This window comes from Cucurbita maxima, unplaced genomic scaffold (genome assembly GCF_002738345.1).
Source record: "Cucurbita maxima cultivar Rimu unplaced genomic scaffold, Cmax_1.0 Cma_Scf00007, whole genome shotgun sequence".
NCBI lineage: Eukaryota > Viridiplantae > Streptophyta > Magnoliopsida > Cucurbitales > Cucurbitaceae > Cucurbita > Cucurbita maxima.
The window spans coordinates 512,346-537,972 of NW_019272023.1; the positions used below are offsets into that span (position 1 = coordinate 512,346).

Here is a 25,627-nt window from a genome sequence, read left to right on the forward strand (position 1 = left end):
AAAAAAAAAAAAAAAAAAAAAAAAAAAAAAAAAAAAAAAAAAAAAAAAAACATGCGAAAAACGTGCTCCTCTCTCCCTCTACAAGCATGTTGCCATCCTCTTCAGCTCACTGCGGTTCGTTTTGGGTCTAGAGAAGCGTGTGGGTCTAAATCCGGCCCAGTTTATGAAATTCTCGGCCCGTAGAATGGGCCCAATATAGAGAGGGTATTCACGTAATGCCTCACTATATTTTTTATTTTCTATTATTAACTACTTTAAATCATGGGTAATACAAAAATATTTTAATAAAAACTAAAGGACCAATAGTCAAATGAAAATTAGTGTAAATTTAAGCTTAAGGGACCTATCACTTAAAAGAAATTAATTAATTAAAAAGGTTATGCTTTTATTAAATACATTTTCTTTTTATACGACCAATAGTTTCGCGACATTCTTTTCAAACCTTTCTAAATCAGTTTATTAAAAAGCATTTGTGGATGTAACTATACAAGTTAATTTATAGGTTAAATGATTTTATATAAATGGAAATATAATATATATCTAATAAGGGACAAAGACCTGTCCTCTTCGAACCAAAATTTTATTTGGGAGAGGTATCGCTCAAACACTATTTATAATAAATGCCGAAATCAAATTTCAAATTCTTGCCGGAATCCTGAACATAGGGTGTTATAATAAATGCAAGTCCATTATCAACCATCGTAGCTTAAAATAAGAGAAAGTGGTGATACATTAAGTCAACAACCTTATCTTAACCGAGGCAGAATTTTTGGTCATTTAGGAAAGTGCCCAAAATGCTGACCAGAAGGGTATAGGTGTACGTGCCTTTCACTATTAAATCATGTCTTGGTGTGTGCCTTAAATTTCACTCCACAGGGTCTCCCACCATACGCTACATAAAGCAGAGGTGTCCCTTTCTTTGTGGGGTACCCTCTCCTCCAACCCTAGGACAGTAACCCATTCCAGCATTAATTACTATTTTTGGTTTTAAAGGGGTTAAAGTTCAAAAATAAATTTTGATAATTAACTGTTTTGCAATTAATTAAACATTTGGAGCATTAATTACTATTTTGCCCACGCACTAGAGGATTCCGATAATTATTGTTTTTTTAATTATTTCTTTTAAATAATGCTATTGGTTGATGGAAGGACAGATTAAACTTGTGGTTCCGAGATCTCAAACAGTTGCTTTCTTCGTTTGCCGTCATTGCATTTTATTAATAACTAATATTGCAATTTAGGACATTAAAATTGTCATTTTTTAATCAGAATTGTCAATTTTTTTTAATTAAATTTGTCAACTTGATCGCCTTATTTAAATGTTATTGTATTTTTTTTAATTAAAAAAACAAGGAAACCAATGTTTTTACACAAATACCATAAGAAAATACACTATATAAACCCATAGGAATAAATTATTAAAAGAAAAAAAAATAGAGTGGTGGATTGGGTCCAACTGTAACACACTAACGATAGTGTTAGATTAGGACCGTTAGATTAGAATATTCCTTAAATTGGAAAATCATAGATCCATACAATAAGTTTGATTGTAAAATTCAATGAATCCAAGAATACCCCATCGCTATCACTCCATTTCCAATCTCTAATTTATGACTTTTCTCTGTTCAGATATTCAATTAAAATGACTCTTCAAAAAGTCGGTGCCACGTGTGTTTATAATAATATTATTTCTTTAAAAAATAAAAACACAAAAACTTATCTACGCGGTAAAATTTTAAAGCCACAATCCATATTTGATTTTAATTATTATAAATTCCAATTTCATTTTGTAGATCGATTATCATCAACGTGAGCACCTACTTATTCTGTATTTAACAAATTAAATATAAATTATTTTCTTAATGAAATGACGTAAAGATAGGTAGGTGAAGGCGGCAAGGAAAAGCTATATGATACTATTTTTTATAATAATAATAATTTTTTAAAAAGTGAGTTTACTGAAAAATATTATCTTTTATGTTTGTTGGATGATTGTATTTATTTGCAATGATGCAGGCACAAAATTTGAATAAATATAAATATGACCCCAAAACATAATAATAATCTGAAAAGTAGACTTTTAATTTATCAAATCTGTTTTTAATTATAGTTTTAAAATTTGAAACTGAGCTGTACATCATTGAAAGCCTATCAAATTTATTTTTAGAAACAATTTCATTTTGTTTATAAAATGAGTCATATAGGTTTCTAATCATAAAATTAATTTGTGAATTGAAAAATTAAAACTGAAAAGTGTTATGAGGGATGAAAGTTGGAAATTAATAGAAATATTAAAGTGAAAAACAATGAAGCTTTTAACATAGCAGCAACGGATAAGAATTACTGTTGTAAAGGTCATGATGGTAAAAAAAAATTGCATTACAAGTCTATCCGGACTCGAGAAGTTGCTAAAAGTGAAAATTTATAGGAGATTAGAATCCGGATGGAGAGTGGACCAGGCGGCGACTGATGACTGGTGACCGGTGGCGAAGGTTGGTGTATATAAAAAGGTGATTGCGCGTGAAATGGAAAAGGCCAATATAGCACTCAGCCGCTCCATTTTCTCATACCAACTGTTTGCTATTTTTCTCTGCACAAAGAAAAAGAAAGAGACAGGCCATGGAATCTACCGAGTTTGAACACTCTCGAATTGTCTGATTCTGAAGCTAAACTTTCATCAAACCGGTAACTCTCTCTCTCTCTCTCTCTCAACTGTTGATTGGTTTCCCAGAAAACGGGAGGCTAATAAAAAGTAGACAATTCTTCTGTATTTCAAGCTTATGTGTTGAACTCAGTCGTAATGACGAACTCCGAGGGCCGTTGTTGTGTTCTTCTGAAAACTACGCAATTCTTTTGGCAAATAATCTGATCATCTGTTTTTTCATCCTCCCAGATCACCACAAGTTGAGAATTCTTCTGTCCGTTGGATCTGCTTCATTTTCCTTCTCATTGCTGATGAAGAGTGAATCCCAAATTGTGAATGAAACTGAGCCCTTGTCTGCTTCCTGTAGATTTTAACTGTATTAGCGTTGGTAATATTTGATAGTGCCAAGAATAGAGGGGAGCGGGGGGTTTACTTCAGCGATGGGATTATGGCTATTAGCTTCAACTGGGCCACCAATTAAGCGAAGAGCGGGTTTAAGAATAAAACAGGCAGGTCGAAGTTCATATAGCGGCAGCTAGTGGAGTTTTTTTTTTCCTTCTGGTTAATCTATATTTCGTTAGTTTCGAATTTGTTCTGCATATTTGTGTGCTCTGGAAGAGTAAGCGCTCAAGCGAAGGATGGAGACTTCGGCTCTCAACCAGCTGTTGAGAAGTCTTTGCAGCAATTCACAATGGATTTATGCTGTGTTTTGGAAGATTAAGTATCATAGTTCAACGTAAGATTCTTGATATATCTATATGTTTATGGCTTAATTCCATAGTCAGTCTGTTTAACTTTTGAACTTTGATTATCATCAGGATATTGACTTGGGAAGATGGGTATTGCAATTACTCAAAATTGGAAAATCATATGGGACGCACAACAGATGGAATGATTAAAGACAGGGATGAACATGTTTCGTCATACTATGGTGATTCTGGAAATTGTTCAGTTGATCCAGCAGTGGCTGATATGTTTTGCCGTCAATATGCCTTGGGAGAGGGGTAAACTCCTATTTATTGTCACTTTCAGCTCGCATCTTGTGTGCTTGGCTTTTCCAACAAAAGTTGATATGTCTGAAACTTTGCAAATGTTTACTTTACTAGCTAATTTTGGTCTATGTTTGGATTTTTCCTTGCTGAATCTTAAAATGAAGGTTTTTGAGGACTTGATGCAGATTCCATTGTTGCCATGGCTATCATCTCATGCTACCATGGACTTTAGTTTGCAGTTGTGGATCCATTACCATCAGTCCTTGTAACCTTCATATTTTTTAGAATTATTTTAGTGAGTGAACAGTGCTTAAGATGTACTGTTCTTTCAAATATCTTAGTGTACGTGCCTAATTTTTATCTTATTCGAACCTTACATCAGGACTGTGGGAAGCGTGGCAAATTCTGGAAATCATAGTTGGGTTTTCCTTGAAAATATTTTTACCAGCGATTTAACCTCTGCTTCTATTTACGAGGTGTGTGCGGATTTCACTTTGGTTTCCATATAAGGACGTAGCTATTTTAGTTTTCCAAAAATGGGGCATTAACATAATTTATCGTGTCTTTGCTTCAGGGTCCTACTGAATGGCTAATTCAATATGCATCTGGTATCAAGGTAGTATAGTTTTGATATCACCTCATGCTGTTACCCTTAGGTGCATTTGACATAAAGCACGTGTTATTGCTTTCAACTTAAAGATCCTGTGTTCATTTGCAGACTATTCTATTGGTGCCCGTTCTCCCTTTTGGAGTGTTGCAGCTTGGCTCATTGCAAATGGTGTGTATTTTTCTGAACTTCGGTGTGTGTCAAAAGTTCCGTTCTTTTAAATGTCAAGTCTATTGATTGTTTAAGGCTCCTCGAGTACAATACTTTAAACAACAATTTGATTCCTCCCTGCTTAATTGAATCTCAGGTTACCGAAAATCTATCGGCGGTTGCTTCTATTAAAGACAGATTCAGTGCTATTAACTTCATTGATGGAAATGCTACAAGTATTGCTCCACACAAGGGTGCTTGGCCTCTCTGTGCGTCAGTTGTGCCTAGTCCCTTTGAGAGCTTGAATGAGCAAGCGAACTTTACCATTTATATGATGGAAGCTCAAAATCACCGGGCTATTGAGGATAGTAAGCCACCAGTGGCAACTCTTAATCCGTCTGTAACCATTCAAGATGAACTGACTGTAACTAGAAGAATTAGGCTGGAAACTCTTCACGGTGAAGGTGACATGCTAAGGATTAATATGGAAGCGTCATTTACTCCACTTTATCAATCTATTAGAGCTAGTGAGCTGGAGTTTTCTGATTTATTTTCACTGGAATCACTGCTACCACCTTGCAGTCGGTTGAGAAACGATGAGACTGGATTAATTGAGAGTACTCCTCGAATTGTCAACTCTTATCCTGTGGACAATGTAGTTGAACAACAATCAGGACATAATCTTGTGACCAAGAAAGAATATGGCACTGCAGATAGTTTATTTAGCTTTCCTGATGACTGTGAACTACAGAAAGCATTTGGACCAGCATTTTTTGCACAGAAACATAGTACTGATTTCTCATATGATTTATCTAGCACAATCAACGATACAACCGCAAGTTTGTTGTGCAGTAGAGATTTCAAGGAAGGTGATATTGAGCTTCTCCTGGATGCTATGATGCCTGCATTTCCTAATTCAGTCGATACATTTTCGAATAACACAATCAATGGCAGAATTGCCCCGGTCGAAAGAAATTCAAGTCTTTCTGCTAAAACATGTGAATCTGAATCAAGCGCAATGGTAATGGATGATCCAGCCCTATGGATCTTTCCTGAATCCACGGCGACTGAAATAGGCAGGAAAACTTTAACTAGTTTGTCGACATCGAACTCTACAGTCATCAACGAGCTGGAAGAAAATGACCGTGACATCACTCGACATAGGAAAGGGATGAAACGTTTCAATTGTAGCCCTGACATCAAAATGACTTCTAAGACAAGACAAAGGCCAAGGGATAGACAATTGATCCAGGATCGTATCAAAGAGTTAAGGCAAATGGTCCCAAATGGTGCTAAGGTATGTGTACTCTTAAGAACTTCCGCGGTGTGTCAATTTGAGTTTTGTTTGCTTCTTTTCCCTAAGTTTTCCTTTTTGTCTAATGGCAAACAGTGCAGCATCGACGGTCTCTTAGAGAAAACCATAAAGCACATGCTATACTTGCAACGGGTAACTGACCAAGCTGAGAAACTGAAGCAACTAGCCCAGCAAGAAGAGGTATATATATGAATAAATGTCTTTTAGCCTTAGAATTTATTATACTACTTGAATGCCTTGAAATGCTTTTATAGGGTTTTGATTCTGAGTATTGCACTGATCTTGGGGATGAGAGCTTTCAATCAAATGGGACAAGTTGGACCCGGGCGTTTGATATTGGGAGTGAGCTCCAAGTTTGCCCCATAGTTGTAGAGGATCTAGAATACCATGGACACATGCTTATAAAGGTTTTTGTTGATTTCCTTTTAAATGTCTTTTTCTCAGAAGCTGCTAGCGTCTGTTTTAATACTATTTATCAATATCAACACCCTGTAGATGCTATGCAATGACACGGAACTGTTCTTAGAGATCGCTCAAATAATCCGAAATTTGGAATTAACAATATTGAAAGGTGTGGTTGAACGCCATTCAAACAACTCTCGGGCTCATTTCGTTGTGGAGGTATGGAGTTTATAGTTCTATTCAAATTGGCGAACGTAAAGTTAACGTTTTTGTTGAACTTTCTAACAGGCTCCAAGGGGGTTTCATAGAATGGATGTTTTCTGGCCTCTGATGCATCTTCTCCAGCGCCAAAGAAATCCACTGTCATGCAGGATATGAGCCACATCCTCCACATCAAGTAGATATGATGGTGAAGTTGATAGAGAGTGAAACATTTGATGTTCAAAAAGTAACGTTTTCCTTGTAATGTATAGTCGACCTGCAAAATTTGATCAAACCCAAAAGACTGGAAACATGCACGCATACGTTTATTTGCATGCAACTGAAATCTGTATATACTATAATCTTATAAATATTAGATTCACCTTTATGGCATTTTTTTTCTTTTGCTAATTCAAGTTTTTGAGTATTTTTAGTGTGTTATTATATTTGAGACCTCAGGCGGGTGAATGAGTGGAATCCTCAATTCAATTGTCAAACAAAAAAAGTTCTAGATAAGGAGTCGAGTTTTGATTAAAGAGAAGTTATTTGAGAGCTCTAAAGAAGGTATCAGGAACTTTGGTTGGACATGATACGAATAATATCATATTAATGTGGAATGTCGTGATTATTAAACTGATATGAATAGTGTCAAAGAAATGATAGACGCTCCATTTTAGGAGGCTCCTTGAGAGGGCATCTTTGGTGTCAGCTGTTGGCAATGGCTGATGCGTTGTTGGGTTTGGATGTAAGATATATGGAGTTTTAAGTTACTGACCCACCGCCTTAAGGCGACCACGTGATTCATGCACCATGCTTTGGGTTTTAATTCAACCACCGAGGAGGATATGATATTAATTCATCTTTTGTCCGAAACTTAAAATAGAAAATGAATGCCCAAAGGAGGACCTTATCACATCACATGGCCGATTAATACATTTTATTTTCTTTCAGACTGAGACATTGTGCCTACTGTTTAACGTTTTGCCACTTTCGATGATACACATAAACTGAAACATTGTTACACTACACCACACAAATGCACAGCCCATACTAAAGTCTAGCCCCCACCGGCTGTGTACCCACCATCCACACAAATGACCTGCCCAGTCATGTAAGAAGCCGCAGGAAGGCACAGAAACGCCACTACTGAAGATATCTCATTCGCCTCTCCAATTCGACCCGCCGGTGTCCGCTCCAGCAGCCGACTATATTCCTCCACAACCGCCGCATCCGGCTTAGAAATTGTAGTCTTCACGGCCCACGGAGCCACAGTGTTGATACGAATATTATCCTTCGCCCATTCGCACGCCAAGTTCTTCGTGATTTGGTTAATCGCCCCTGCAATCGAAGTACAAACCCACAAACCGTCAAAGAACAATCTTGAATCTTCCAATCATTCATTACCCACAGATTTATCTAACCCCATACCTTTGGATGCCGCATAGATTGATACTTTTGGTAAAGCGACGACTCCTGCAACGGACGACACAAAAACAATACTTCCATAACCAGACGCCTTCAAAAATGGATACGAAATTTGGGAGAGATGATAAGGGGCCTCAAAATTGGTGCTCATTATATTATTGTAATCTTCGGTGGTGTGCTCTGCTGCTGATTTCAGTGTTATCGTCCCTGCGTTGTTCACCTTAAAACCAACCACCCATTTTCAGAATTTGAGCATTTTGGGTTTGTAAAGAAAATAAATGAGAGATAGAATTACGAGAATGTTGAGCTTTCCATTGAAGATGGAAGAGACAGTGGTAATGAGCTGCTCTCGGTGAGATCTTGAAGAGAGATCACAAACAGAGCCACTGACTTCGAACCCCTTTCGCTCCCATTCTTTAACCCTCTGGTCCAGCTCTGTTTGGGTACGCGAACAGGTGTGTACGGCAGCCCCAAGTGAAGCAAGCTCTTCAACTATGGCGTATCTGAAAACAAAATAAAACAAAAGAAGTAAGAACATAAATAGATGAATGACATGAGAAGTGGGATTGATAATGATTGGAGGGCGACCCAATGCCTCGGGTTCCGCCGGTGACGAGAGCGGTGAAGCCGTTGAGAGACCATCTTTGAATCGGGGAACTCATCTGCAGCGAATTGAAGAATGAAATGGATATTGAAGAGATCGGAAAGATAATATTAAAATTTGGAGAGAAAAAGATTCTCACAATTTATGTCGTTCCCTTTCTTCCTTCCACGAGGGTACTATATGAGTGTGTTGTTCAAATCTTACTGTCCATAGCGACATGCTAGTTGCATGTCAAATCTCTTATTTTATATCATTTGATGTTTTTTTTTTCGACTTCTTTTTAAAAATACGTCTACAAAAATATTAAACGAAAAAAAAAAAAAAAAACATATTCTCCCATGTTATGGGCTTCTATCCCACAGTTCTTTTTGTGTGGACCGTGTGGTCGGTTTTTGAGCTGGGCTTCAAAGATCCTAAAAAGCCCACAATCCCAGCCCGATTTACTGAGGCGACGAGGCCCATACAGAGCATAACGCGTTCTCAAAATAAAATTTTGCTTTTAACAATGAAATGGTTTTGTAGCTTCTTTTTCATTTTGTTTTTTATTAATAAAAAATTTAATTTTATCTAATAACTTTCGAGATTTCAAATTTCTGAGGAGTTGGGAGATGAAATAGAGAATAAATAATAATAAATTGAAATATATGTGATTATGTTGGGAGGAACAAGATCCATTAATTATATTTGATTTTTTTTTTTTTAAATATAACATGTATAATTAATCATTGATTATTGTAGTACATGTAAAAGTTTCTTTTGTTGTTTAAAAATAATTATTAACTTTGACAGCTAAATAAACTAAAAATACCTAAAGCGTATTATTTATAATATACTTGTGCATAAAAAATAAATCAAAATTATTTTAACAACTTGACTTAATAAAAAAATATTATTTATTTTGAATAAACTCAATTGATCAATTGATCTTAACTTACAAGATTATTATAATTAATTATTTAAGATATTTTTTTTCGACAAATTATCATTAAAAAATTATTGAATTATAAAAAAAAAATGATTAATTTCAAACGACTAACTATTTAAATATTTTAAAAAGGATTGATTTTGTGTTAAGTAAACCATTATGTTGTGATTCAGTGATTTAAAACCAAATATTGGAAGCTCATTAATATATGAGTAAATGTAGGAAACATAATGGTTCATATTTTGTTGGTCCAATTAGAGCAAGAATTGTCTATACCTTATAGTTTGAAAACAAAAAACCCCCTTATACTTCAGTTATTCAATTTCGTAATGTTGGATTAATATTATAACTAAATCTCAAAGATTAAGTCATTTTATTAATACTTACCAAATGTTAGTAAAACAAGACATGTTACATCGTCAAATTCATTAAAAAGCATAAAAATAAAAATAAAAATGAGGGGTTAGAATCATATATGAGGCAGCTGCCAAATAATTGTGTGCCAAAAACTATACGAAATGAACCGAGAAAATAAAGAAAAGAAAAGAAAAGAAAAGAAAAGAAAAAGAATTTGGTTTCATATAATTAGGCTACCCCAAGAGATGAGTTTCGCAGTGTTTTTGAGAGCCATTTTGCAGTTGTTGTGTAGCTATCCCATCTCCTCTCTTTCTCTCTCTATCTGAAAGATTCCCATTATTTATTTTTTTTATTACCAAACCCTTTTTCTTGGATTCCAAATTCTGAACCGGTTTCTGAGTTGTAAACCCACAGATTGTATTGGATGTGGAGGAAGCAACAAGAAGAGAGACAAACACATGATTTTGATGATTCTGTGGATTCTCAATCTTCCAAAACCAAAACCCCCTTTGGATATGAGGACCCCTTCTCATGGGAAGAGCAAGCCTTTGCTGAAGATGCTGCTGGCCGCCTCGGAGGCTGCGTTTGGCCGCCACGCTCTTATTCTTGCTCCTTTTGTAGAAGAGAGTTCCGTTCAGCTCAAGCCTTGGGCGGCCACATGAATGTCCACAGACGAGATAGGGCTAGACTGAAGCAATCCCCAAGTACTCCCAATCACAACCCTTTCACTAATTCCTTCCCCTTTCATTCCCCTTCTTCTTCTTCTTCTTCTTCTTCTACTTTTTCTCATCATCTTCCTACCCCTAAACCCTATTTGGTCCATCCACCGCCCCCGAACCGACTAACTTCAAAGGCGGGGAAAGACGAGAATTTGACAAATTCTTGCACTAGGGTTAGAGACAACGATCACGCTGGAATTGGGATTTTGGATGACGGGTTGAATTTCAGTTTCGGACCACCTTGGCCGACATCAAGTTTGTTTGACGATGACAGTGGTCGGGAGGAGGCGGGGGTGGACACCAGTTGCAAGAAGAGGAAGACGGATTGTTATTTTATTATAAGGCAAATATCTAATATTTGCTTTATTATCATAGGTATCTTTCCATTTATTGTTATTTCCATTTATTACTATTTCCATATCTTTGTAATTCATTTGATTATAAATAAGATAACTTTCACACCATTTAGGTGTGGTGGATTAATCAAACATTCACATGGTATCAGAGCCCTCTTGGTTTAACAACCCGATTCTTTCTTTTCAATGGCTTTTGAATCCTCTAATCTTCTTCTCCACCACCCCTGCTGGTTTTGACGCCGCAGGGGCAGTCTTCATGGCTGCCGTAGTCGGAGCCGATTGATTACTCTTCGGCTCCACCCTATTGACCTCCAAATCACCTTTCGTCATACTCTGTACATACAACCTCACCTTTTCCAACCCAATCGGTTTTCCCCTTGGCCAATATAGTCTCTCTCATTTTCTTCCCAATAAACCTTCATCCTTCACATAAACCCTAACCTAAACTTATCAACCTTTTGCAGAGATTTACCTTCGGAATATGGGTGCCGCACTGGCCTATTCGCCAACCAAGTTGCCGCCGCCCTTCCTGCCAAAATTGGCTTCTTCGCCCGATGAGGCGACTCTTCCGACTGCCCTTCTCGCCAAAATTGGCTCCTTCGCCCAATGTGGCGACTCTTCTGGCTTCAACATTGTCTTTGTCCCTTGCTCTAGGTTTCCCCTTCTACTTCTTGGGGTTAGAAATATTCTCACCAGAGCCAAGACAGCATCGTCGCTAAGCGACAATCCCTCTTCATGGGTTAGACATATTCTCGCCGAAGCCAAGGCAGCATCGCCGCTGAGCGGCGATCCCTCTGCAAATTTTTGATGACCAAGAACCGGGTTGTTAGCATCTTCATGAAAAGTGTTTCTCAACCTTTTTGAATTTTTCAGATTCAAGCTTCACGTTCGTTTAAATCCGACGCTTAGCTTGCGGTGGGGTGTTAAGGATATTTAGTAATAAATTATTGTTTACCATATATATTATATTTGATATTTTATTATAAGGCAAATATCTAATATTTGCTTTATTATCATAGGTATCTTTCCATTTATTGTTATTTCCATTTATTACTATTTCCATATCTTTGTAATTCATTTGATTATAAATAAGATAACTTTCACACCATTTAGGTGTGGTGGATTAATCAAACATTCACAAGATCTGAGCCGTAGATGAGATCCCACTAATCTAAACCCTAGATGTGATGCATTTGGATGATTCACAAGCACAAACTCTCAACCATGTTATGTCTTTTTTAGCATCTAGGGTAAATTAGTATCCATGAATGAATTTCAACAACAAAAATGACTTACTTTAGAAAATAAATCTCAAATAATACAACCCCAGGTAAAAGCTCACAAGTATGAATCTGTAAAATAAAAAAAAAAAAAGATGAAAAAGTAGTAAATCCAAATATTGAGCCGTACGTACTTGATATCGTAAAGGAATGAACGTAGTTATGATATTGTGAAGGAATAAAAGAAAGGGTGGAGAACAGAAAGGGGGGAAATTGATGGGTATTAATAACAGCATGTTGGTTTGTCAAAAGGAGAGAAGGGTGATGGAACAACGCATTAAAAAGGGGCAGCAGAAATTGAGAACTGAAAAGGGTTTGGATTTCTTAAAACCCACATCCAAACAAAACAACAAATTTGCATTGCTATGACCATTAAAGGGAAGGGATTGAAGGGATGCGTTAATGGCTCCCTGGAGGGCCCTTGACTTGACGACGGGGGTCTCTTTTGTTTCTGTACACAGCCAAGCAGAGACAGCGGGAAATATTTGCTAAAGAGGGAATAGAGAAGGATGGAGGAGAGAATGTGAATGGTTTTAGGGTTTGTAAGGTATTATTAATGGATATGAAAAGAGAGAGAGAGAGAGAGAGAGAGAGAGGGTGGAATTAGGGTTTATGAAGGAGCAGTGGAGCACATGGGCCTTTGATGTCGTTTCTTACTCGTTTTGTGTTATAATATATCATGGGAATACGACATAACATCATTCCAACTTTGCTGTCTCATTTCTGTCCTCAATGGCTATATAATTTATTCCAAACTATATTTTACTATACATGGAATCATCCTTCATGATAGGTGCTATATTCGTAATCATTTCAATGCTCTATACTATGTATATATCGATCCCCTACTTAAAAGTTTAGAACTCAACCCAAATGAATAAGTAGAAGATATTGTTACAATTGTCGTGAAGATTTGGTTCATGAATCTATTTGATTCATTTGGTTTATCTCATATATTGGTACATGAATTATCTACTCACGTATGAGAATTAGTATTACTATACATTTATAAAAGTTTGTCTAATATTGTTTTGAAATGTGAAATCATTGTCATTTTGTGTTTGCAATTGGAAAATACTTAGTAAGCGAGTGTGAGAGATACGCTTGTAAACACTTTGATTACAGTGATTGGCTACTACTTATAAATGTAGATAAAATTTTTGTCCTTTTGTTTATTTATGTGTGTGGGTGTGAGTACAATCGATCTTACTTTCGCTTCGGCAACATTTTGTCAGTACATTTTAGTACTTTATTTTGGTCTTGACCACGTTACGCTTCATCTAGAGGACATTTTTTAAAAGGGTATATAAAATTTCCCTTTAAATTGAACCAAAATTCGACCGTCAAAACTTATGGGTCATGGGCTAGAGTTTCAACTCTGAAAGGCCGATAAAAGAATTTACGGCCCAATAGTTAGCTTAAAGGCCTCCAGAAATGGACAGCTGCTTTGTAATTGGATCAAGTTCTTACATCTAACGGTAAATATTGGGCCTTTAAGCTAATTTACGGCCCAATAACTACCCTTAGGCATAAAGGCCCAATAATAATAATAAATCAGTCAGCTTTTTTTTTAGGATCCCTAATAACAACCCCATAGGAAGGCAATTATTTCATTGTTGGAAGACACAATGAAGATTCAGAGTCAGAATTCACTAAAATCTCGTAAATTCTTCAAAATCTCACTTGTTTTATGCTCTATAGCCTTCCTTTCCCTCCTCTTTTCCTTCAACCAGAAACCACCCAACTGTACCGACTGCCACCGCCGGAAAATAATCGCCGTCGAGTCCTCACAATCGCAACCACCGACGAACATATCCCACCTTCTATTCGGCATAGCGGGGTCCACCAAGACATGGAAAAAGCGTCAAAGCTACTGCGAGCTCTGGTGGATGCCTAACGTCACCCGTGGGTTCGTCTGGGTGGACGAGAAGCCCAACGCCACGTGGCCAGCCACGTCTCCTCCGTATAGAGTTTCAGCGGACACGTCGGAATTCAGCTACACCTGCTGGTATGGGTCCAGGTCGGCGGTAAGGCTGGCCAGGATCGTGAAGGAGAGCTTCGAATTGGGAGTGGAGAACGTGCGGTGGTTTGTGATGGGCGACGACGACACCGTTTTCTTTGTGGAGAATTTGGTGACTGTTTTGGGGAAATATGATCACAATCAGATGTATTACATCGGCTCTAACTCCGAGAGCGTTGAGCAAGACGTCATCCATTTGTATGGCACGGCTTACGGCGGCGGCGGATATGCGATTAGTTATGCGCTGGCGGTGGAGCTGGTGAGGATTTTGGACGGTTGTCTTGATCGGTACGCCAGTCTCTACGGTGGAGACCAGAAAGTCCAGGCTTGCGTTACCGAAATTGGTGTCCCCTTGACTAAAGAGTCTGGCTTCCACCAAGTGAGTCTTCTCTCTCTCCATATAATTTATATTTTTTTTAATATTCGTTATATTTTCCAATTTTGAATTAGTCAAATTTTAAATAGATTTAAGATATTATAGGTTTTGTTTGGGGAAATTTACAAAAATATAAAATGAACGCAACGATTTCCAGGTGGATATTAGAGGAAGCCAATATGGGTTATTGGCAGCGCACCCAGTGGCTCCATTGGTATCACTCCACCACGTGGACTACCTACCACCCATTTTTCCCACCATGATCAAAATTGACGCTTTAAAGGCTTTAAAAACAGCCTACAACCTCGACCCTGGTCGGACCCTGCAGCAAAGCTTCTGTTACGACCCGGCCCGTAATTGGTCCATTTCGGTCTCATGGGGCTACACCGTCCAGCTCTACCCATGGCTCGCCACGCCCAAAGACATGGAGAAGAGTTTTCAGACTTTTGAGACGTGGAAGAGCTGGAGCGACGGCCCGTTCACTTTTAACACCCGCCCGGTCCAATCGGACCCTTGCGAGATGCCGATTCTGTTCTTCTTGGACCTGGTGGAATCCCCGAATCGGACGGTAACCAATTACAAGAGGCAATTAGACGTTTGGGAAAAAGAGTGTAGCAAAGACGAATTCCAATTAGGTCAGAAAGTGGAGCGTTTCCGCGTGGTGACTTCCGGACCCTTCAGCTCTTCCCATTGGATTAAGGTATGGAAAATACTTTCTTCAATTTATGAAAACGACACAAGGGAGAGACTAGGGAGTCAAGATGGGAAGGGACGGGACTTATAAAATAACTCTAAACTATCTAAAAATATTAATATAAATTCATGTTTTAATTTGAATATAGCTGAATTCATTTTAGTATATAGTTTATTACCAAATAATCCAAGTTTGAATATATATTGTATTGGGCAGGCCCCACGTAGACAATGTTGCCAAGTGGTGAATGCTACGAGTATGGATAATGTGGTGAATGTATGGATGAGAGGCTGCAATCCCTTTGAGACGGTGACCCCTCCCCAGTGGTAGGGGCTACGACCCACTCCAACTATAATGCTACAACTATATTATATAATCAATTAAAGTGTCATCTTATTATCACCCACCACTTATCTAATAAATAATTACCTATAATCCATAAGATTCATCCCCTTGTATTTACTTTGTTCCTAATAATGTGAATCTTGTTGATATCTAATATAGTTTAATGCATATTATTATCTTCTTATAAGTCCACCGCGAGTAGATATGATTTTTTTTTTTTTTTTCAGTTTGTCCTCAATGTTTTAAAACGCTGGGGAGAGGTTTCCACACCCTTATAAGAATTCTTTTGTTCTTCTTTCTAACCAATATGGCATCCCACAATCCACCCTCGTCGGGGGCTAGCAAATATTGTCCACTTCGGCTCGTTACATAACACTATCAGCCTCACAGTTTTAAAACACGTCTACTAGGTAGAGATTTTTAAACGCTTATAAGGAATGCTTTGTTCATCTCTCCACCTGTTGTGGGATCTTACAAATGGTATCAAAGCCAGGCACCGAGTGGTGCGCCAGTGAGGTCGGTGGCCCCCAATGGGGTGGATTGTGAATGCTTTGTTCTCCTCTCCACCCGTTGTGGGATCTTACAAATGGTATCAAAGTCAGGCACCAAGTGGTGTGCCAGTGAGGACGGTGACCCCCAAGAGGGTGAATTGTGAGATTAGATTGTTAGAATAGAACCAGAGCCAGACCCCAGGTGTGCCAACAAAGACACTAGGCCCCTAAGGGTGGATTGTGAGATCTCATAAGTGGAGAGGAGAACGAAGCATCCCTATAAAGGTGTGGAGACTTGTCACTAGTAGACGTGTTTTAAAACTGTGAGACTAATAACAATACATAAGGAGCAGAACGACAATATCTACTAGTGATGAGTTTAAGCAGTAAGAATGCTAAATAATTTAGCACCTCAACCCACAATATTTAACTCAATTCAATTAACTCTCATGACTTAATAATTACACTCACCAACCCTCTAAATTTTGTTTTTTTTTTTTAACAACTAAATAAAATAATTACAGAAGTCAAATAGAACAAATTGTTATTATGGAAACTTAGAATAAAATTACAAATTTTCATTTTTGGTAAAACAAATTTGAAGGATATACTACCATATCAAAAAGCTATTGACCATCTAAACAAAGGCCAAACAATTCAATATTTGTTGATAATTTTTCCGGCAACGCATTCATTTTTTAAAATACATTACAAAGAAAGAAAGAAAAAAAATTCAAACCTTTTTCTATATGAACGTGCCACGAACATGAACAGAACGCGCAGTCACGTTACAATTTCATACCCATTATTCCCAAAATTCTGTCCCTTTTAATGAATTTCTTGTCTTTTCATTCTGAATTCCAAGGAATGAACAGAATGTCCACTCAGAATTCATTAAAAGCTTTTAAATTTATGGTGTTCCGGCCAGCTGATGTCTTCGCTCTTTTCGTTAGAACCCTTCTTGTCATCTCCGTCGTAGCCTCTTTTTCTCTCTTCTTTTACCTCACTTTATACGACAAAATCCCCCGTTGTCATGGCTGTTACGGCGCACTCCGAATCTCAAACCACCGGGAAGTGAAAGCTTTCGGTGCCGGAGAACAGCCGACGAACATTTCCCATCTTGTGTTCGGCATTGGTGGCTCTGTCAAGACGTGGGACGAGCGACGCCATTACTGCGAGCTGTGGTGGAAGAAGAACATCACTCGTGGGTTTGTTTGGCTTGAAGAGAAGCCTGAATTTCACTGGTCACAATCCTCTCCACCCTACCGTATCTCCGACGACACCTCCCAATTCAACTACACTTGCTGGTACCATCGAAATTAATATTGACTATTTCTAGCTTGATTGGATTGATTGGACGAGGATAGAGACATTTGACCTTACAACACGACTTAAAATAAGTTTAAATTAAAAAAAATTGTAGTTATTTAATCATTTATTTATTTATATTCTTAGAATTTTCAATTGTTTGACTATTCTCGTATCATTCAAAAATGACAAAGTTCAAGCTCTAATTATTTTGTTTTTTATTTTAAGAAACCTAATAGTATGAAAATTTATTATTTACATTCCTTTAATTATTCGATATGGGACTCTCCACCGACCATTCTCAACATCGGATGCTTAATTAGATGATACATAATATTAATAGGTACGGTTTTCGGTCGGCAATTCGGGTGGCTAGGATAATGAAGGAGACTTACGAACTGGGGTTGAAGAATGTGAGGTGGTTCGTGATGGGGGACGATGATACAGTCTTCTTCACCGAGAATTTGGTGGAAATGCTGGGCAAATACGATCATAATCAAATGTATTATATCGGCGGCAATTCTGAGAGCGTAGAACAAGATGAAGTTCATTCTTACGCCATGGCCTACGGCGGCGCCGGATTCGCCATTAGCTACCCTCTCGCGGCGGTGCTCGTTAAAATTCTAGACGGCTGCATCAACCGTTATGCTGATATGTACGGCTCCGATCAGAAAATCCAGGGCTGCATCAGCGAGATCGGCGTTCCGTTGACCAAAGAACTTGGATTCCATCAGGTTGGTTCTTTTTCAAAAAATGACAAAAAAATTATGGGAAGTAGGCCCATTTTTGTACTCAATTAATTACGCCCATAAATATGTTGATTTATATTATTTTAATCAATGGGTTGAATTAACAGGTGGATATTCGAGGAAACATATATGGTTTATTAGCTGCACATCCAGTGGCGCCCTTGGTCTCGCTCCACCACCTGGATTACCTACAGGCCATATTTCCAGCCATGACCCGACCAGACTCGATTAAGAAGCTCCACACTGCTTACAAAACGGACCCAAGTCGAGCCCTTCAGCACAGCTTCTGCTACGACATGGCTCGTAACTGGTCCGTTTCGGTGTCGTGGGGTTACAGTGTTCAGTTATATCCATGGCTGGCCACGGCCAAGGAACTGGACACGCCCTTTCTCACGTTCCAAACGTGGAAGACAGAAGCCAATGAGTCCTTCACTTTCGATACCCGACCCGTAAGTTCCAACCCGTGTGAAAGACCCATTCTTTATTTCTTGGATACGGCGGAGAGATTTGGCGGCCGCAGGTGGCGGACGTTGACCAGCTACCGGAAATACGTGGAGAATAATACTAAGGAGTGTAAGCAGCCGGATTACGCGTCTGCACTGTCGGTTGAGTATTTCAACGTGTCGGCGCCGGAGTTCGACCGCCGTCTGTGGAGGCAGGTAAACAAATTTGGTAGGCGTGTTGGAATATTATATTATGTAATTAATAATTGATTAATATTCATAATTTTTTATTTTGTGTTCCTCAGGCACCACGAAGACAATGCTGTGATGTCGTCCATGATAACAACACAATAAATGGATTGATGCAAGTTCGTATCAGAGACTGCAATCAATTTGAAAGTGTGACGCCGCCATAACAAAACCACACACATCTGTAAGAGGTAATTAAGCTTATCATCAAATTATTTTAATCCACAACGCTTTTAGATAAATATATTGCAATTCAAAAAATTGAATAATAAATATTAATTTTGTATATAATATATCTTTATTCAATATTTTCTAATTTAGAAATATATTCTGTTAGATAAAAAAAATAAAAAGGGGAAAATCTAATAAATTATAAGCTTTTAATTTTGTTGTTAGGCCTCTGATTTTATAATTAATTATTAATGGTAGATTTAATAAATTAGAACAATAGGGTAATTAAAATCTCCCAATGGCCAACACGACATGTGCAATAAAAGGGTAGATATTAGTTAGCTGCCTGCTTTTCAGTGTAATTATTAATATGAACTAAGTGGAGAAAGTGATGGCATTTTAAAAGCATGTAAAAATAATTATAAATTAATGTGCCACTGCCCACTATTATTGATTGCATTAATTTAAATTCAATTAAATTAAACAACAAATCCCAAACTTGAATTTAAATCCAACATAAGAATTAAACGAAGAATAATGGTTTTTTTAAAAATAAATATCCTTAAAAGTTTAAAAATTCAAAATTATTTTTTATTCTCCATCCTCATAAGTCTTTGGAATCGAATTATAATAATTAATCACTGAATTCACGAAATGGGTGGGGCTTGGAAGAATTACTTGGACGGAGGGTTGAATCAGGTTTGAAAATATGAAGGCAAAATGTAAAAAAGGGTTGACAATGAAAGCTTGGCTGCGATAGTCAATACCCCTTCCTACAGGGAGAGCTCCATTACCAAATTTTATGAAGTAGACACTCCTTTCCGACACATGGTGCCTTAATGCCTAAAATTCACCTAACATGTTTCGTCAACTTTGGGTACTTTTTAGTCTATTTTAAAATGATTTTGTTTGTGACTAAAACTTATATATTAACGAAGGTGATTGTAGTTAAAGAGATGAACAAAACATTTATGGTAGGAGAGTGGAAATCTCTCTCCTATGAACACGTTTTCAAAATTGCTAATATGTAACCAAAAGACAATAGCTACCGGCCATAGATTTGAGTGGTTAGAGTTGATATAACAACCTAAAAAGCGGCAATCTTCCCAAGACAACTTGGCAAATAGCCTCCATATTGTCATCTTCATTCCTCATGTGAACTGTGAATTGACATGAACCTTTCCCTGTGCTGCTTCCTCACTTTTCCACTTCACAATTGTCATTATCAGTCCTCTCTCTTCTTTCTCTCTCATCTCGCTTTTTTCTCTGTTCTTCAATTCAACAAAATCCGCTCACTATGCCACTTCTCATCCTCCCATCCCACCAGATTTCTTCAACATTCACAACATAACCTTCTAGATCTCAATCCTTTCATTTCCCCATGGCCCAACTCTGTTTTCTCTGTTTCTTCTTCTTCTTCTTCCTCTTCTTCGCCGGCCCTGCCGCATCTCAGCAGCTCTACTTCGCCGGATTCCACGACTCCGCCGCCGTCGCTGCCAACTTAACCCTCACTGACATCGCCAAGATCGAGCAGAACGGAATCTTAAAGCTCACGAACGACACCAGTCGATTACAGGGCCATGCCTTCTACAGCTCCCCTGTTCGCTTCAAAAACTCCTCCGACGGCAAAGCTTTTTCGTTCTCCACCGCTTTCGCCATCGCCGTCGTCCCCGAGTACCCGACCCTCGGCGGCCATGGCCTCGCCTTCACCATTGCGCAGTCGAAGAACCTCCGTGGACTTCCCAGTCAGTATTTGGGCCTTCTCAATGCGACTGACGTTGGAAACTTCTCGAACCATCTCTTCGCCGTGGAGTTTGACACCGTTCAAGATTTCGAGTTCGGCGACATCAACGACAACCACGTCGGAATCAATCTCAACAATATGGTCTCTAATGCCTCCACCACCGCTTCCTATTTCGTTGATGATGGACCCACCAAGCAAAACCTGACCCTAAAAAGTGGGAGGCCGATTCAAGCTTGGATCGATTACAATTCCGCTGTAAATTCCCTGACGGTGGCGCTTTCTCCGTTCTCCAATAAACCCAAGAAGCCGATTCTGTCGTTTAATGTAGATCTCTCTCCGATTCTTCACGAGTTTATGTATGTTGGGTTCTCCGCCTCGACTGGGCTTCTTGCAAGCTCTCACTTTGTGTTGGGATGGAGTTTCAGTATGAATGGACCAGCCCAATCCCTGGATCTTTCTTCTTTGCCTTCTGTTCCTGGTCCGAAGAAGAAGCACACTGCCTTTACAATTGGGGTTTCTGTTGGGGCCGTTTTGATTGTAGCAATTGCTATTGGCGTTGCTGTTTTTATCACATGGAAGATAAAAAACGCGGACATAATCGAGGCCTGGGAGCTTGAAATCGGCCCTCATCGGTACTCTTACAAGGAGCTCAAGCAGGCGACTAAACGATTTAGGGACAAAGAGCTTCTAGGGCGCGGTGGGTTTGGGAAAGTTTATAAAGGGACTTTGCGGAAATCGAAAACCGTAGTGGCTGTGAAGCGAATCTCTCATGAATCGAAACAGGGCCTGAGGGAATTTGTGTCGGAAATCGCTAGCATTGGCCGGCTTCGACACCGGAACTTGGTTCAGTTGCTGGGATGGTGTCGCCGCCGTGGGGATCTGCTTCTGGTTTATGAATTTATGGCTAATGGGAGCTTGGATAGCTACATTTTCGACGAGCCGGAAGCGGTTCTGAGTTGGGAACAGAGATTCAGAATCATTAAGGGCGTCGCCTCTGGTTTGCTGTACTTGCACGAAGGCTACGAGCAGGTTATTAAGTCACTGAAGAACTCGTATAAACTTTTCGAAGAGCTAATAGGTGGCTGAACTAAACCGTTTATTCGTGTCGTTTTAACATAGGTGGTGATTCATAGAGATGTGAAGGCCAGTAATGTCCTTCTCGACAGCGAGATGAATGGAAAGCTCGGCGATTTCGGCCTGGCTCGGCTATACGAACACGGGGCGAACCCGAGCACGACTCGGGTGGTGGGAACTCTGGGATATCTGGCGCCGGAGCTACACAGAACAGGGAAAGCCACGACTAGCTCAGATGTGTACGCCTTCGGCGCACTTGTGCTGGAAGTGGCCTGCGGACGTCGACCGATCGACCCAAAATCTCGGTCGGAGGAGCTGGTACTGGTGGATTGGGTGTGGGAGAATTACAGGGAAGGGAGATTAATGGAAGTAATGGATCCAAAACTGAAAGGGGATTACAATGCGGTGGAGGCAGTGATGATATTGAAATTGGGGTTGTTCTGTTCGAACGATTCGGCGGCGGGGCGGCCGAGTATGAGGCAGGTGGTGCGGTATTTGGAGGGGGAGAATGGAGTGCCGGAGGAGATATCGGCACCGAAAGTGGTGGAGGGAGGGAAGAACGGGGAAGGGTTCGATGATTTTGTGAATTCGTTTGCTTCAACATGCTCGTATTCGCGTACCGGAAATGATAATAATAATATGGATACGGATATGAGTTTCGCTTCATTTTCCACTTCTCCTCTTTCGCTTCTCAATGGCAGAGACTGAGTGAGAGTTGTAAGATTTGGGTTTTGTTTCCATATACAGATGACTGCCGAATTTGGGTGTTTATGGGCTCCTCAGCCTTCTTATTCCCATCCTCATAACTCATATGTTTCAAGGTTAATGAGTTCTCATTTTCACTTTCTACACACAATTTTAATGATTCATCTTAATTTAAGATGTACGAGAGAGAAGACTCTCAGTAAACCAAGTTTGACTTTTAGCTTCTTCCTCCTCCTCCTATTTTCTCCTCTCCAATCTTCCACTTCGCTCCCCCGTCTCTCTCTCTCTCTCTAAGACGCCCAATTTTCCAGAAATCATTTTTCTCATCTTTTCCTTCGAAAAGAAAGGTAAGCTCTCTAATTTCAGAACTATTTCCCCTGTCTCCATTTTCTAGTCTACAAGATCAAGATCATGAGTAGTTCTAATTTCGGTATTTTGTATCCATATTTTTTTTATGGCAATTGAAATATTTTAGTATATTTGACCTCGGCACGAGTTAAACAACTAACACTATATCTATCTAGTAAATAAGAAAATAAAAACCCTTCGTTTCTCCGGAAAAGCATCTTATTAATGGAAAAACCTCTTCATTAACTGATAGGAGACTACTCTTCCTAATAATTTTATATATATCTGCTACAATATTTACTCCTTTTTTTTTTTTTTTTTTTTATATTAGAAGATACACAGACTTGTACAGCTAAAACGATAAGATTCAATTGTTGGATTTAAAGGTTTTTAAAATGTGGATTTCTCTTTCTTCGTCTAATTTTTCTATTACTTTAGCTGATCAGGAATTCTTCAACGGTGAGCCTTATATACTTGATATGAAGACTCCACAGATTCAGAATCCGTGGAACTTACCAGCTCAAAAATTCAAAATAACCTAAGAAGATGTTTGAAAGAAATTGCTTACCTCCGGATGAGCATCTTTTATGGAGGCCTGCTACTTCCTCATCGCTGTAGCCTGTATTTTTTATCGACCCTTGTGAAGAAAGATGAAAAAAACCATGTTTTTCAAGCTCTCAATTGTGGTGTGCCTGATTGTGGCCTCAGTAGTCTCAGCTGCTTCTGAAGGTCCTAATTTCATCTTCAATGGTTTCCAATCTGCAAATCTATCACTCGATGGTGTGGCTGTTGTTACCCCAAATGGCCTCCTGCAACTGACCAACGAGACCAGGCAAAGAATTGGCCATGGGTTTTATACTAATCCTGTAAATTTTGTCAATTCCTCTTATGGCGTTTCATCCTTCTCAACCACTTTCGTCTTTGCCATTATATCTGAATACCCAAATCTAAGCGGCCATGGAATTGCCTTTGTGGTGGCTCCGACGAGAACTTTTCCCGGAGCTCAGCCAAGTCAGCATCTTGGCCTTTTCAATGACGGCAACAACGGTAACACAAGCAACCATATTTTTGCCGTAGAGCTCGACACAATTTAGAATCTAGAGTTGAAAGATATCGATACGAATCACGTTGGCATAGATATAAATGGGCTGACCTCTGAGAGAGCTGCAACTGCTGGATTTTATCCCGAGAACAATGGGACTTTAAGAAATTTGACTCTTATAAGTGGCCAACCAATGCAGGTTTGGGTCGAATACGATGGTATCCACAAAGAAATCAACGTCACTTTGGCGCCAATCGACATACCCAAACCCCAAATTCCACTCTTGTCTTACTCTCGTGACCTTTCATCTGTCATAAACAACAGCTCCATGTTCGTCGGGTTTTCATCCTCCACTGGCTCGGTTTCAACTTCTCATTATGTTTTAGGATGGAGTTTCAGATTAAACGGGCAGGCTCGAAGACTTGACATTTCCCACCTGCCAAAGCTACCTCGGAAAAAACAAACATCCAAGTTTTTAACAATTGGGTTGCCTTTAATTTCTGGAGGGATTATTTTGCTGGTGATTTTAGGCATTGTTCATGTTGTCAGAAGGAAGAGGAAGTTCGCCGAGTTGCTCGAGGACTGGGAGCTTGATTATGGGCCTCACAGGTTCAAATACAAAGACTTGTACGTGGCTACAAATGGATTTAAAGAGAAAGAGGTTCTGGGTTCTGGCGGATTTGGACGAGTCTACAAAGGGGTATTACCAAAATCAAAACTTGAAATCGCTGTCAAGAGGATTGCTCATGAATCAAGGCAGGGAATGAAAGAATTTGTGGCTGAGATCGTTAGTCTTGGGAGGCTTCGACACAGGAACCTTGTACAGCTTTTAGGCTACTGCAGACGAAAAGGAGAGCTGCTTTTAGTATATGATTACATGCAGAATGGAAGTTTAGATAAGTGCCTGTTTGGCGAAACAAATCCTATTCTGATTTGGAGCCAGAGGTTTCGAATCATCAAAGGGGTGGCCTCGGGGCTGCTTTACCTTCATGAAGAATGGGAGCAAGTTGTGATTCACAGAGATGTCAAAGCCAGTAATGTCTTGCTAGACAGTGAGTTAAACGGAAGATTGGGAGATTTTGGGTTGGCGAGACTGTATGACCATGGAACAGACCCTCAAACAACACACATAGTGGGAACGCTCGGTTATTTGGCTCCAGAACACATCAGATCCGGCAGGCCGACGACCCACATGGATGTGTATGCTTTTGGGGCATTTCTGCTGGAGGTTGCAACAGGAAAGAGGCCAATAGAGATTCGGGGAATGACAGAAGATGGAATACTGCTGGATTGGGTATTTTTATGTTGGGCGAGAGGAGCCATTGTCGACGCCAAGGATCCAAAATTGGGATCAGATTATGTAGCAGAGGAAATGGAAATGGTGCTGAAACTTGGATTGTTGTGTTCTCAAACCAACCCAATGGCGAGGCCAAGCATGCGCCAAATTGTACAGTACTTGGAAGGCGATACTCCCATGCCAGAGATGGTTTCTATAGATACTTCAGGCGGAGGATTTGAAGGTTTTGATGATCTTGCCATGTCCTACTCTTCCTTGGATAAGGCTCCCGCATATTCTACTTCTTCCTTTGTGAAGGGTTTCGCCCATTCTTCCGATGCTCAGACTCTTCTGTCTGGTGGCCGTTGAATATAACCCATCCATCAACACAGTTGGTCAAAAGATTGCGATTGTACCTGAAATCAACAATGTATTTTGTACCCAGTTTGTAAGTACAATTCTACTTATAAAAATAAAGCTTCTTGAAACTCATGTTTACGAATTGAAACCTCAAAAATCAAATATAAATCATACTAATTCAAGTGTCTTATGGCTCAATCTTTATAAAAACTATTAAGACACATTTATCACAAATGTAAGCATAACATCATGGCA

At 39.2% G+C, this 25,627-nt stretch overlaps 7 protein-coding genes across 10 annotated transcripts; 6 read left to right on the forward strand and 1 right to left on the reverse strand.

Moving 5' to 3' along the window:
- The first annotated feature begins 2,526 nt into the window (after window positions 1-2,526).
- LOC111481939 (transcription factor EMB1444-like) lies at window positions 2,527-6,704 on the forward strand. Of its 3 annotated transcripts, XM_023127556.1 has the most exons (11): window positions 2,527-2,685; window positions 2,894-3,380; window positions 3,463-3,648; window positions 4,019-4,112; window positions 4,211-4,252; window positions 4,355-4,414; window positions 4,551-5,690; window positions 5,784-5,888; window positions 5,963-6,115; window positions 6,204-6,329; window positions 6,399-6,704. In XM_023127556.1, exons 2-11 carry the CDS (start codon window positions 3,283-3,285, stop codon window positions 6,486-6,488), a joined length of 2,094 nt encoding a protein of 697 aa, XP_022983324.1. In that variant the 5' UTR covers window positions 2,527-2,685; window positions 2,894-3,282; the 3' UTR covers window positions 6,489-6,704. The 3 variants fall into 3 exon arrangements, with proteins under 3 accessions (XP_022983324.1, XP_022983325.1, XP_022983326.1); XM_023127557.1 differs by lacking the exon at window positions 2,527-2,685 and having other exon boundaries at window positions 2,718-3,380; XM_023127558.1 differs by lacking the exons at window positions 2,527-2,685; window positions 2,894-3,380 and adding an exon at window positions 3,822-3,901 and having other exon boundaries at window positions 3,542-3,648.
- Window positions 6,705-7,157: 453 nt separating this feature from the next.
- Window positions 7,158-8,452, reverse strand: LOC111482392 (tropinone reductase homolog). Its single transcript, XM_023128145.1, has 4 exons — window positions 8,325-8,452; window positions 8,032-8,239; window positions 7,740-7,956; window positions 7,158-7,649 (listed from the first exon to the last, which is right to left on the reverse strand). Exons 1-4 carry the CDS (start codon window positions 8,396-8,398, stop codon window positions 7,369-7,371), a joined length of 780 nt encoding a protein of 259 aa, XP_022983913.1. The 5' UTR covers window positions 8,399-8,452; the 3' UTR covers window positions 7,158-7,368.
- Window positions 8,453-9,891: 1,439 nt separating this feature from the next.
- Window positions 9,892-11,178, forward strand: LOC111481853 (zinc finger protein GIS3-like; the record flags this gene model as incomplete). The annotated part of the gene is made up of 2 exons (XM_023127427.1): window positions 9,892-10,716; window positions 11,162-11,178. Coding segments are annotated over exons 1-2 (687 nt in total), but the record flags the coding sequence as incomplete, so codon positions are not given.
- A 2,425-nt stretch (window positions 11,179-13,603) lies between these two features.
- On the forward strand, window positions 13,604-15,527 carry LOC111481920. The gene is made up of 3 exons (XM_023127531.1): window positions 13,604-14,376; window positions 14,531-15,073; window positions 15,284-15,527. Exons 1-3 carry the CDS (start codon window positions 13,606-13,608, stop codon window positions 15,395-15,397), a joined length of 1,428 nt encoding a protein of 475 aa, XP_022983299.1. The 5' UTR covers window positions 13,604-13,605; the 3' UTR covers window positions 15,398-15,527.
- Window positions 15,528-16,691: 1,164 nt separating this feature from the next.
- Window positions 16,692-18,872, forward strand: LOC111482442. The gene is made up of 4 exons (XM_023128223.1): window positions 16,692-17,210; window positions 17,555-17,945; window positions 18,068-18,619; window positions 18,709-18,872. The coding sequence occupies exons 1-4, from the start codon at window positions 16,735-16,737 to the stop codon at window positions 18,817-18,819; spliced, it is 1,530 nt and encodes a 509-aa protein (XP_022983991.1). The 5' UTR covers window positions 16,692-16,734; the 3' UTR covers window positions 18,820-18,872.
- Window positions 18,873-20,093: 1,221 nt separating this feature from the next.
- Window positions 20,094-22,569, forward strand: LOC111482440 (L-type lectin-domain containing receptor kinase S.4-like). Of its 2 annotated transcripts, XM_023128220.1 has the most exons (3): window positions 20,094-21,596; window positions 21,687-22,378; window positions 22,433-22,569. In XM_023128220.1, the coding sequence occupies exons 1-2, from the start codon at window positions 20,205-20,207 to the stop codon at window positions 22,347-22,349; spliced, it is 2,055 nt and encodes a 684-aa protein (XP_022983988.1). In that variant the 5' UTR covers window positions 20,094-20,204; the 3' UTR covers window positions 22,350-22,378; window positions 22,433-22,569. The 2 variants fall into 2 exon arrangements, with proteins under 2 accessions (XP_022983988.1, XP_022983987.1); XM_023128219.1 differs by having other exon boundaries at window positions 21,687-22,569.
- Window positions 22,570-23,111: 542 nt separating this feature from the next.
- Window positions 23,112-25,510, forward strand: LOC111482441 (L-type lectin-domain containing receptor kinase IV.2-like). The gene is given in 1 exon segment (XM_023128222.1): window positions 23,112-25,510. A coding segment is annotated over 1 exon segment (2,037 nt). The 5' UTR covers window positions 23,112-23,344; the 3' UTR covers window positions 25,382-25,510.
- The last annotated feature ends 117 nt before the right edge of the window (window positions 25,511-25,627 follow it).

Bases quoted from the DNA above. Each gene is read 5' to 3' on its own strand.
- LOC111482442 (XM_023128223.1), top strand. From the start codon at position 16,735: ATGAATTTCTTGTCTTTTCATTCTGAATTCCAAGGAATGAACAGAATG. The intron at 17,211-17,554 runs GTACCATCGAAA...TAATATTAATAG, and splicing joins CAATTCAACTACACTTGCTG to GTACGGTTTTCGGTCGGCAA. The intron at 18,620-18,708 runs GTAAACAAATTT...TGTGTTCCTCAG, and splicing joins ACCGCCGTCTGTGGAGGCAG to GCACCACGAAGACAATGCTG.
- LOC111481939 (XM_023127556.1), top strand. From the start codon at position 3,283: ATGGAGACTTCGGCTCTCAACCAGCTGTTGAGAAGTCTTTGCAGCAAT. The intron at 3,381-3,462 runs GTAAGATTCTTG...GATTATCATCAG, and splicing joins ATTAAGTATCATAGTTCAAC to GATATTGACTTGGGAAGATG. The intron at 4,415-4,550 runs GTGTGTATTTTT...ATTGAATCTCAG, and splicing joins AGCTTGGCTCATTGCAAATG to GTTACCGAAAATCTATCGGC.
- LOC111482392 (XM_023128145.1), bottom strand. From the start codon at position 8,398: ATGAGTTCCCCGATTCAAAGATGGTCTCTCAACGGCTTCACCGCTCTC. The intron at 8,240-8,324 runs GTCGCCCTCCAA...TTTTGTTTTCAG, and splicing joins GGCGGAACCCGAGGCATTGG to ATACGCCATAGTTGAAGAGC. The intron at 7,650-7,739 runs GTATGGGGTTAG...CTTCGATTGCAG, and splicing joins AATCTATGCGGCATCCAAAG to GGGCGATTAACCAAATCACG.
- LOC111482440 (XM_023128219.1), top strand. From the start codon at position 20,205: ATGGCCCAACTCTGTTTTCTCTGTTTCTTCTTCTTCTTCTTCCTCTTC. The intron at 21,597-21,686 runs GTTATTAAGTCA...GTTTTAACATAG, and splicing joins TGCACGAAGGCTACGAGCAG to GTGGTGATTCATAGAGATGT.
- LOC111481920 (XM_023127531.1), top strand. From the start codon at position 13,606: ATGAAGATTCAGAGTCAGAATTCACTAAAATCTCGTAAATTCTTCAAA. The intron at 14,377-14,530 runs GTGAGTCTTCTC...AACGATTTCCAG, and splicing joins AAGAGTCTGGCTTCCACCAA to GTGGATATTAGAGGAAGCCA. The intron at 15,074-15,283 runs GTATGGAAAATA...TGTATTGGGCAG, and splicing joins GCTCTTCCCATTGGATTAAG to GCCCCACGTAGACAATGTTG.